General features: G+C 34.6%; 1 protein-coding gene across 2 annotated transcripts in view; it reads left to right on the plus strand.

Annotated features, from left to right (window-relative positions):
* LOC147075297 (multicopper oxidase 3-like) overlaps positions 1 to 11,285 on the plus strand; it is a 135,275-nt gene extending 123,990 nt beyond the window's left edge. For both annotated transcript variants that reach the window (XM_085942706.1, XM_085942705.1), the window contains exons 5-11: positions 240 to 426; positions 546 to 669; positions 2,142 to 2,356; positions 3,383 to 3,569; positions 5,717 to 5,935; positions 6,687 to 6,905; positions 8,403 to 11,285. In XM_085942706.1, coding sequence (XP_085798832.1) covers positions 240 to 426; positions 546 to 669; positions 2,142 to 2,356; positions 3,383 to 3,569; positions 5,717 to 5,935; positions 6,687 to 6,905; positions 8,403 to 8,713 — 1,462 coding nt within the window. In that variant the 3' untranslated portion in view covers positions 8,714 to 11,285. The remainder of the gene's footprint in view (positions 1 to 239; positions 427 to 545; positions 670 to 2,141; positions 2,357 to 3,382; positions 3,570 to 5,716; positions 5,936 to 6,686; positions 6,906 to 8,402) is intronic.
* Positions 11,286 to 11,768: the final 483 nt, after the last annotated feature.

Genomic DNA, 11,768 nt, shown 5'->3' on the forward strand with positions numbered 1-11,768 from the left:
GGGACTGCCAATAGAAGAAGAAAATAATGTACTTGTTACCAATACAACCACACATAATTATTGTTCGATTTGAATATCGAATTGCTTTCAAATATCCTAACATGAAATTTTTATAAGACTCCTTCTATTTTAGACTCCAAATTCTTTGCTTAGCAATTGCATTGCTTTTGTGTCAAACTATTATATAAAAAAAGCATATTACCATGTATCAATAAGTAGTATTTTCTTTTTTATTATAGATCCGACCACGTGATGATCGTCATGGACTGGACCCACGAGCTAGGAATATCAGCATTTACCTCTCACCATCACTCCAACGGCTCCAACAAACCTCCCTCACTACTTGTCAACGGCAGAGGAAGATTCCAGAAGTTCTGGAGGCAAGAATCCTTCTACATGCCGGCTTCTGTATTCAATGTGGAACAGGTAAATTACTTATTGAATGTATAGCTGGTGCATATAATGAAATGAGATAGATATCATTATTTTTAGAGGTGAAAATAATGATAAAAATCTAATACCTTTGTCCCTTTTTTATATTCCAGGGTTATCGTTATAGGTTCCGAGTAATAAACGCTGAATTCCTGAACTGTCCTATAGAGATGACCATTGACAATCACACCATCACTGTCATTAGCAGTGATGGAAATGATATAGAACCTGTCGAAGGTATGTTTATTGTAATATGTACATATTATATTTTTAATAATTCTCATAAATATGACAAAATCTTATTCGTTTTGACACATCCCTGTTACAGGCAGGCTTCTCCCGGTGTGAAAGAATCATTTAATAATTTATAAGCCGAAATGTAACCCAAACCACTAGAAATGGCTTCATAAAACATCTAATATGATTCCTTGCTCAACTACGTAAATATTTTATTCATAGGTAAAGGCCTTCGTCCGGTGCGTGAAAATCACATACTGGGCGGAGGTGAATTAAGATAAATTTTGAAGTGTCAACGATGATGGATGAAAGAGATAATTTTACGACTAAATAAAATATATTAAATAAGAATTCAAATGTTGTAAATTTTGCCGCGCATTGCGCAACGCTAAAATCTTCGCGCGTCGGCACCAAGGTCTGCCTCGTGATTCGCCGAATCCAAAGATCATCCAATCGGATTTGGCCAATCACGAGAGCTCTTTGGTGAGTCGGCGTGGGTTCGGAGGAATTTTAAAAAAAGGGAACCCCGAGAGAAAAATTAGTGAGCGTCCAAAGAGCTTCGGAACTAGAAGGTTCTGCGCGACTCACTTAAAATTTAATTAAAAACGCAAATAAACTTCTATAAAATAATTAAGGGGTATCATTTACCCTACACCTAACATCCCGAAGAGAAAAACAAATTTTAACACCACTCCGGACATCATTACTGAGCTACCCGAAGAAGACGAGGTTTGTAACCTGAGAAAGGCCACGAATTTTGGCAAAATTCTTGAATTCAAGAATGAAAACCTAACCTAACCTAAAAAAATAATCCAGTATATCGGCTATTTTCAACATTTGTTTGTTGTTGGCTTCCTGTAAAGTGTAAACTGACAAGAACCGTGTTTTATTTAGAATATGAATTTTATGTCAGTACTATACGACCTAAATAGGTTGGACGGTCTTTAATATATGGCCATATATTTCCGATACAACATTTCACAGTGATATGTGATACGGCGAACTGCATACGTACAAGTTTAAGTTAAGTATGTAATTATGAACGTAGTTTATAATTAATATGTATAATTTAATACGTTAATTTAATAACTTACATAATTGATTTTGATCATAAAAACACCGTATGTTGCTAGTACAAATTTCTCAATAAAATCTATTTTTCGAAATACCTGTCTTAGTTTTTACAATATTTTGTATGTATGTACTATAATCCGCCATTTTCACTAATTAGACACTTGTCTGGTTTTTGGGGTGGCGGATTACTGAGAAAGTAGTTAACTGTACATATTTAAGGAAGTGAGGGATAATGTCTTCCAATCCTGGCAATACTCTTACAATACTTTGAAATCGAAAACAATGCGAGCGCCGCCGCCAAGCCTCACGTTAAACTTTTCGGTCTCTACATAGTAACCAACTGGCCGTATAATTATTATGGGAACAATAGTTAATGATAATGATATTTTATTTCACAGCTGTGTCTTTAGTGACATATGCAGGAGAGCGCTTTGACTTCATCGTAAATGCAGAAGAGGAGATAGACAACTACTGGATTCGCTTCCGAGGGCTGATGGACTGTGACGAAAGGTTTACCAAGGCTCGGCAGGTGGCTGTGCTGCACTACGAAGGCGCCATGGAGAAGGAGCCAGAAGGCGACCCATCCTGGGAGGATATGCACCGAGAAGGAATGGTAAGAGGGAAATTGATAAGTTTAACTTCCTTTAGGATTATTTGTGTTTATATCTACTTTTTCTTCATTCTTTAAACTGTTATAATTGAAAAATTATAAGGTAAGTCGGGGGAATAGGCCTTATTGGGGAAGACGCCAAAGCTCAATTATTTTATTCGTCCATCGCTACATGTCGGTGCAGTAACCATTTTTAAGATACGTCATTAGTACCGGAGAACACATGCTTGGTGTTGCTTCTGTTACATTTTAAATTTAATAAATACGCTTATAAAACGAGGGAAGTACCCATTTTTTTGGTGGTACTTTATTTATACATTTACTCAAAATATTCTCAGCACAAAGATTTGATTTGATTTATGGTTAAGTTCAGTTTCATTGAATACACTATGCTTGGCATTACATTTTACTATTTGAGGTTATTTTGCATACCGCCGTTATTTTATTTCTGTCCTTGGCATCTTACACCTACAAATGGGGGAAGATGACATTTCGTATATTTTTGATCATTCACTATCTCAGTTTTCAGTATTTTGCAAAGCCTCATCTTTAATCATTATTACATTAACATTAAAACGTATTTCTGTCGTTGAAAAAAATAATATAAAAATTCTGTATTGTAGTATTGTAGTGTAATTAGCCTTTCTGATGTGAGTGAATTGAGTGATAAAGAAAACTATTGCGCCCTAAAGAAGGCCCTAAACAAAGCCTACATGCAACAATCATGTCCAATCCGGACATTTGCGACCTGTGTACGAAGTCTTATTTTTTTTAGTTTGTGGCATCTTCCCCGACAAAGTGGGGGAAGATGGCATTTTTAGTTTTTTTAGTATTTATATTTTTTTATATAATTCCAGTTAATTTTTTAATAGTATTGCTGCTAAATATTAAAATAAAGTGTTTTTCTAATATAACTTGGTTTTTATTTTGAATATAACTATTTATATTATTTTACAATCAGTAATCCGTCAAAGTAAAAATTAGGCATATTCCCCCGACTTACCTTATCATTACTAATTTCTTTTCCAGCAAGTGAACGCGCTGAACACAGGCACTGGGCACAACATGACAATGAGCATCCCCGAATTGAATTCCCTGGACCCTGATGATCTCAGCTTGAAGCCCGTAGCCGATATGCAGTTTTACATTTCGTACGACTTCTATGCAAAGGACAATTTCCATTTCCACAAATATCCCCACTATGGATACTTCCAAGGTACAGCTGATGCTTTCAATGTTAATTGTTTTCTAGAAACCTTGATACGGTCTTTTGCCGTTTTTCTTAGCCTAGGTACCTAATAAATTTGAATATGAACAAAATATTATATCAAAAGAAACACGAATCTATTCAAATAACCAAGATGTCATAACTGCGATTTAATAGCGTCGAAGGACGAAGAAAATGAAAGAGCAAATGGATTTGTTGTTTCTCAGATCTCCGCTAAGATGTTGGCAACAATAATCTACGTTAAAATGGTATGTCTGGAGCAGATCCATTATGGTTAATTATGTAGTTGTCGATATCATCCAAAGATGTTGAAGACAACATATAGATAGTCTAAAAATGATATGCAATTGAAGTTACTGCGGCTAATGATTAAATTATACACAAGTCATTTCGCATTGCAGATTCATTGGTAGCAAGCTTCACACTGCCTATGTATTGGTCAAAAAAATTGTGAAGAAGTGTCGTTATTTAGAATATTTGGATGAAAAATAAAAATAATTTGATTATTGCATACTTACCTACTTTTTTTTAAAATTATTATAACCATGTCCTTGCTTTTTCGTACAATTATTAAACTGGCGCTAGGGGCCGTTCAGGTCCATGGCCGACTGCACAACGTTTTTCCAGGCATCTCTGTCCAGCGCTCTCTCTTCCCAGTTGACTATCCCCAGCCTTTCCGCATCCCTTTGAATGTTGTCCGCCCATCTCCGTCGAGGGCGGCCAAGAGGTCGAGTGCCAGCTGGTGTGCCTTTGTAAATCCTATAGAGAGTTCTAGATCGTTCAGATCGTACAACGTGGCCCGCCCATCTGAGCCTTCTTGACCTCAGAATATTAGTGATTCTAGGTTGGTATCGGTCGAAGAGCTCAGCGTTTGTGCGGATGCGCCACCGGTGGTTCTCATTGACGGGTCCAAGTATTCTCCGGAGGATTCTGTTTTCAAACACTTGGAGCGCCTTTTCTTGTTTTTCTGTTAAACCCCACGTTTCACATCCATACATGACGATTGGCTTGATGACCACGTTATACACCCGGAATTTCGTTTTGATGGACAGCATTTTGGACCTGAACAGACGACTCAGCGCGAAGTACGCTGCATTTCCACTTCTCAGTCGGTCAGAGAGCTCTAGGGACATTTTATTTTTAGAGGTAATGTTGGAGCCCAAGTACTTGAAGAGAGAGGTTCTCTCGAACGAGGAGTTTCTTATTCCAATGTTTCCAGAGGGTTCAATGCCTCTTGTCATTTTCAAATACTTGGTCTTTCCCACATTTACTCGTAGATTCAACCTTTTCGCTGTGTCCTCCAGAGGAGTGAAAATATCTCTGACTTCTTCTTCAGATTCTCCGAGCACCACCAAATCATCTGCGTAGCCCAATATTTTATGGGACCCATTCAGGGTAACTCCACCTTCTGCTTTCAGAGCTTCTCTAACGGCTTTCTCTAAAGCTAAGTTGAACAGCATTGGTGATAAGGAGTCGCCTTGTTTTAGTCCTGCTGTCACCTTAAAAGATTCTGATATACTACCTTGCATATGAATTCTACTTCTGGATCCGTCCATGCATACTTTTATTATATTTATAAGTTTTGACGGTATTTCAAATTCTTTCAATATATTCCAGAGAGCTTCTCACAAGGTGGTTGTTAATAATTTTGAACAATCGCAAACACCCAAGCTTTGAGAAAAACACATTAATATTGTGTCCTCACTGGGAATCGAACCCAGAACTCTCGGGTGGATTGCATTAATAATGAAACATCAAAATAAGTTAGCAAAGATGTAATTAGTTTTTCTAGGCTGCATGAGTGCATCATTATTTTAATTTTTTTTTAAATTAGATTACTTAAATGAACAATCATGAAAATCGCAAATAATAGTGAGTAATCAAAAGAAGATGTCAACGATAGCTTGTCATTTTTTTTGAAAACAATACATTCAATGCTGCCAAATTAAGAGAATATCATTTATGATATTTTATGTAGTTCAACTATACTAAAAATGTTCTGACATCACTATCAAGTGTTGTAATACAAACTTCCTCATTTATTGTAGGTAAGAAGTACCTACTTAGTTTAATTTCTTTATAAAATCCATGGTTTATATCATATATCATAAACATACATCTTTTTACTGTTTTAGTTCCGAAGAAAAGCTCCCGTCTTTTTACACCGCAATTGAATCATATCAGCATGAAGATGCCATCGTTTGCCCTCCTCCCCGGCAGAGCGAGAATCGATCCCGAGAAACACTTCTGCAACGAGTCCACGGTTTCAGGATGCGTGAAGGACTATTGCGAGTGTAGTCACATTGTTAACGTACCACTGGGGTCTGTTGTTGAGCTCATCATGGTTGACGAAGGTACGTTGAATGTATGGTGGGTAAACAACTCAATCCGTGTCAGCATATTGATCGGCTGTATTAAATACCCATTTCTTGTGGTGTCCAATTATTGTAAACTCAGTAAATAGCTTACTGCAGATTATTTCCGCGATATCCATTTTTCCATATAGTCAGCTATATCCAATGACGCAAACTCCATGTAGTAGCTGACTCAATTATTTTAATTATTTCCTAAATATTCTTTTGAAGATATTATTGTGATTGTGAGTACTTCAATAAATAGCGGATCATAATTCATTGGATATGTCACTCGAATATAAGTTCCCGGTCTCTTAGTATCTCACTCTCTATATCACTCCGCACAACATCTTATCCTACCAAGATTCGGACCTCGGAACCGTATCATAAGTATTGTAACATAACTACTGTAACATACTCTTGTACCGACTGCTTACGCTACAAATACAACTTGCTCCTCCATCCATCGGAGCAACCACCGAATCTCGACTTCTCATCTCTCCTTCTGACGACCTCTTCATCCACAACACCATGACATCCACAGCAATGACCTCCCTACAGTGGTGACCCCAACTGTTAATTTGTGAACACAGTTAAAGAAGAACATGAAATAATGATAATATATTTATGGTTAAATTAAACTATAAAATAATAAATAACAAAAGAGAATCTTATTCTATATTCACCATATAATAAAATGCCAGTTGAATTATTAATTGATAACAACATCATTATTGTTTATTTTATTCAGGAGTTGCATTTGACGCAAACCATCCGTTTCATCTTCACGGTTACGCATTCAGAGTAGTCGGCATGGAAAGAGTTGCGAAGAACATCACAGTAGAGGAGATAAAGCAGCTGGACGCGGAAGGGAAAGTGCCCAGGAAGTTATCAAGAGCTCCGCTCAAAGATACTGTCACTGTACCAGATGGAGGGTACACCATCATTCGGTGGCTTGCTGATAACCCTGGTGAGTTTAGAATATAATTATTCATCTATTAATAATGTGCCTCATAAACTGGCATTTATTGCGTCAATTGACAAATAGAGTTCTGTAGGTGATTATTTCATTACTAATAATTAATACAAGTTCAATCATGAGTCAGGATTACAGTGACATCTATTTAAGAAATCTCAAAGGTATTTCATGTTAAAATTTATTAAGCGTGAATCAAATTGAGGTGCACATCATCTACTGTCACACTGTCGCGGCGACAAATTTAGTCAATGGTTTCGTTATTTTGCAGAATATTTTGAACGATCACCATCTCTGTAAATTCTATGAAGAATGACACTGATAAAGAGTGCCAACTATATTATGTATTAGTAATTTGAATTATTATTAATTATTCATGCTAAATTCAATTAATTTTAAAAGTTTCTATGTGTGCTTACTTTAAAATTACTTGCGACATGACATCCGTAGATAATATTTTGAACAGAACCCAACCTGCAGACCATAGATAATAGACAACATTCTTATAGAAAAACATAGTGCCAACCGCTAAAAATAAAATAACCTGATTTTTACATGACAGTCGAAAAGTGTAGGCACGTAGAAGTAGAAGTATGCAGGTGTCGATGTAGTGCAGTTCAACGTGAGGTGACCTCATTGTTGTTCTGGTGTATTCGTATAACTTTACAGTATTTGAGTTATCAATATGATGTCAATTTCTAATTTATTCCTCGGCGTTCCGTCTCGTTACAAAGGCTATTGTTAATTATAATTATACGAGATTAGTGTCACGTTATGTTAGGTTAGGTTCGGTGTAAGAATGCAAACGCTGCTCTAAAAAATGCGCAGTCACGAAAAGTGTTGGCATGTAGAAGATGATAAAAACGTTCATTGAGTCACGCAGGTGACGATGCAGGTGACCTCATTATTGTTCTGGTGATTTCGGCAGATTTTGCCAACTGACAATGTTAGTTTAAAGGTTCATAATGTGCTACGGGATTGGAGCATCAGTATGATAACATTTTAAACACCAAGAAAAACGACATTACACACTTTTTTCTCATAGCGGAAGCTTACTGTGACGTCATATGATAGTCAGCGACATGCACTATAATATAATTCGCACTTTACTTTCTTCAATGAGGTGTTTGTCTCATAATTCTGTCAAAAGATGTCACTATGAAACGCCAACTTTTGATGTGCTCACCCGTAAGAGAGAAATTTCGTTCAAAGCTGATGGTCAGTGAATAAAAAGTTGTTTAAGAACTGGAATGTAAGATTTCCTTCACATTAGTTCTGTGTAGTTTATTTATTGCAAAATAATTCTGGGAAGAATATGGAACTCGAAAAAATTGTGTTTTGCTACTCATTTGTCAAATCCTAACCTAACAATTTAACCTGACATAATATTATGTACTTATTATAGATTTTTAAGGTTATTAGGTACCTAAAATTAATATAACGATAAGTTTCTATTAATTAATATTATTATTTCCTCATTTACTCTCACAGGTTACTGGCTATTCCATTGCCACATTGAATTCCATGCTGAGATTGGAATGGCGCTGGTCTTCAAGGTCGGTGAACACTCTGATTTTCCACCGGTGCCCAAAAACTTCCCGCAGTGTGGCGATTACACTCCTGATGAAGACGGAGCTTCGTCTGAGAAGAAAGACATAGACCAGGCTCCTGTGATTTCCATCACACACTGGTGGCCGCTGGTGTACTTCGATGGACATTCCAGCGGCTCCGTTGCCACCTGTTACAGTCTCACGTTGTTGTCAATGGTTTCGATATTAAGCGTTTTAAGGATTGTTTTATAGTATGCTAGTAAATTAGATGTGTGACGCGGCCGAAGATAGTCTAATTAAATGGCCAAATAGTAATATCAATCAAATATTTGAAGGATAATCTACAATCAAAGATATATTGAAAATAAATCTATAAAAGATATACAATATTAAACCAATCATTGATAATGATTTTATAATGAAGGTGTGTTCACGAAAGTGGTATTAAAGATTTAGTGCTGCCAACTAGACGCAAAGATGTCTGAATGATGGAAATATCTGACCGCCACGCAGAATGTGGTAAGGAATGTACATTACGTCTTGAGCCAGAAAATAAGCCCTCCTAAGATCCGCCATAAATAGTGCACACTAAACTTGACCAATCATACATATTTGTTTTCATTGAAATAAGACTACAATTTACAGATGGTGTTCGTTAGGTTTTAAAATTCAATTAAACCCTGCGAAAACTAAGCTATAATAGATAATAGTCAAAAAATACTTGTCTATCTATAAAATATCTAAAATTATGCAATTAAATCATACGTAACTATTACGGATATTTTATAGATAGAATAATATTTTTTATCTATTACAGTTTGGTTTAGGAAGGGCTTAATGAATTTAAAAAAATGAATCAACAATAATTGTGTAATATGTATTCTTAATCCAACGAAAACAAATAAGTATGAATGAAAAAGTGTGCACAATAAAACTATTATGGTTTGGTTAGGCAGGGTTTAATTGATTTTTAAAAACTAACAAACACCATCTGTAAATTGTAGCCTTACTTCAATAAAAACAAATACGTATGACTAACAAAGTTTAATGTGTACTATTTATGGCGGATCTAACAGCCTACCTCCACCCTTCGCTACTGATACGTTGCATTATATCGGTTGATATTTTATATTTGACTTGTTAGTTTAAGACATCATGAATCTATATTTCTAACAATCTAAATTCTATATATCTAAAATTTAGTGTCAAAATAATATACTATTTTATGTATGTTAGTTTCATAGGTACAACACTTAGTTTGTAGAAATTTAATAATGAAGAGATGACTTGTGTAATTCGTTTCAAATGGTGTTAACTACTTCATGTATTTCTGATTGTAGATTACCCGTCAAAAGGAAATAAATTTAACATTTGATTACGATTACATACTATCGATAAAGTATATAAAACAAAACATATCAATGTGCTATTCTAAATATGTTTTTTAAATAAATGAATAACACTTTCAAATGTCAAACTAGTATAAAACTTAGTTATATAAGTATTTTTATACCAATATTTAACAATGAAAAGTATTATTAATGATAGATAATAATTTTTCATGTATTTATTTGTGAGTAGAGTTGTCGAACAAATAACAAAATAAAAACTCTACCTATTTAAAACGTATGTCGAAGAATAACGTACGTGTAAATTTTGTTAAAAAATAATTATAAGAAAATAAAACAAGTATAAAATTACGTTAATTAACAATGTTTTTAGTTAATGTTATTTTTGTTGTTACACAAACACAAAAAAAGAGTTTCCAATAATTACTAATACAATATTCATCGATATGAGATGAGATGAATAAATTATTATGGTACAGATAAATTTAATAATATGTTAAATTAATGTCATCTGTTGATTCTTTGTCGAAAGACATTGTGATGTGACAATGCAAAAAACATCATTGGTAGTTGTTTATTTTGTAACTAAGTTACAACAAAAATACTTTAATAATAATATAGTTCTCCGAGAAAGCCGAAATTATTTATGAACAAAGCTATCATTTTAATGAAAAGATAATTCTGTATGCGAAAGGAAAAGAGAGATACCTATGTCTTAAAAATAAAAATAAATGTTCAGTATGCCAGATTAACTCATTCGCTGTGGACCTTTTAATTAATATTTAATTACCACATTTAAATAACATGTTAATTATATCTAATGGCCACCTGATGGGCAATGCACCAGTTGCGTTGTTGGACGCAGCGAATGGGTTACACCATAGAGGTATTAAATTAAAAGAGTGGCAAGGAATCGGCTTTCTCATACAGCTGAATAAAGCAGGCCAACAATAGCCGATAAAATAGCGACGCGATAAAAAAAAATCAGGGCATCACAGAGGATTTACTTTGGTCATTATAATGCACCCATATAAGATAATGTTAACATTCATATTTTGCCACAAATTGATTACCAGCCCGCCCCACCATACTTTTTCGCCATACTAGCCGGCTTCACCATACTTTTATATAACCTGCCGCCCCTAGGGTTACACTATGTATACCCATAATGAATTTAAATGCATAAATGACAAAAAGAATGAGTCAAATTTGAAAAATTCATACAGAAACATAGAAGTTCTCTTACAGAGTTCAAAACTCTATATTTTCTTGGCTATTTCAAAAAGCGGTAATTTTAGACTTATATCTCTTATCCTTTCGTACACAGAATTAATATTATACGTACTGTTTGTCAAGCTCAAATTTATGTTGATAATTGAAGCAAGAGAAATACACAAAAAGCAATTGATAATAATTTGTTGTTGTCTATGGTAGTAATAAGGGGTCGTCCATAAATGACATTACAAGATTTTAGTATTTTTCCAATCGTCACAAAATCTTTACGATTTTGTGACGATTTTGTCACATTTACTACAATTATTCCCCTATTACCCTTTGTCAAATATCGTCACATCTTTTCTTGACAGATCTATCATTTTTGAATAGAAATCTAGATTGCATAATTTGAATCTGACATATGACGTTAAATTATGTATTTTTTGACACTGCAAACAGTTTAAAACTTGTGGTAAAAAGCCAGAATATAACACTGAATTTTGCTGCGTTTTGTACCGTATATTTTGCACCAATAAATTAATTCTGGTTTTACGACTTCTCCATAAATTCTTCATTGATCTCATAAAAATATTCTTAATTTAATTTAGACTTTCTAAACTATAGTTTCAATGCATTGTTTTATTTTTGAGATAATCCATAATTTTTGTCTGACAACTACTCTGGCCTGCTCCCCTCTTAGGACATGATATCATATGTGGACAACCCCTAAATGATTATGTAAG

The sequence above is a fragment of the Rhyacophila brunnea genome, unplaced genomic scaffold (genome assembly GCF_057557595.1).
Source record: "Rhyacophila brunnea isolate RB1 unplaced genomic scaffold, BYU_Rbru_1.0 scaffold_15, whole genome shotgun sequence".
NCBI classification, from domain to species: Eukaryota; Metazoa; Arthropoda; class Insecta; order Trichoptera; family Rhyacophilidae; genus Rhyacophila; species Rhyacophila brunnea.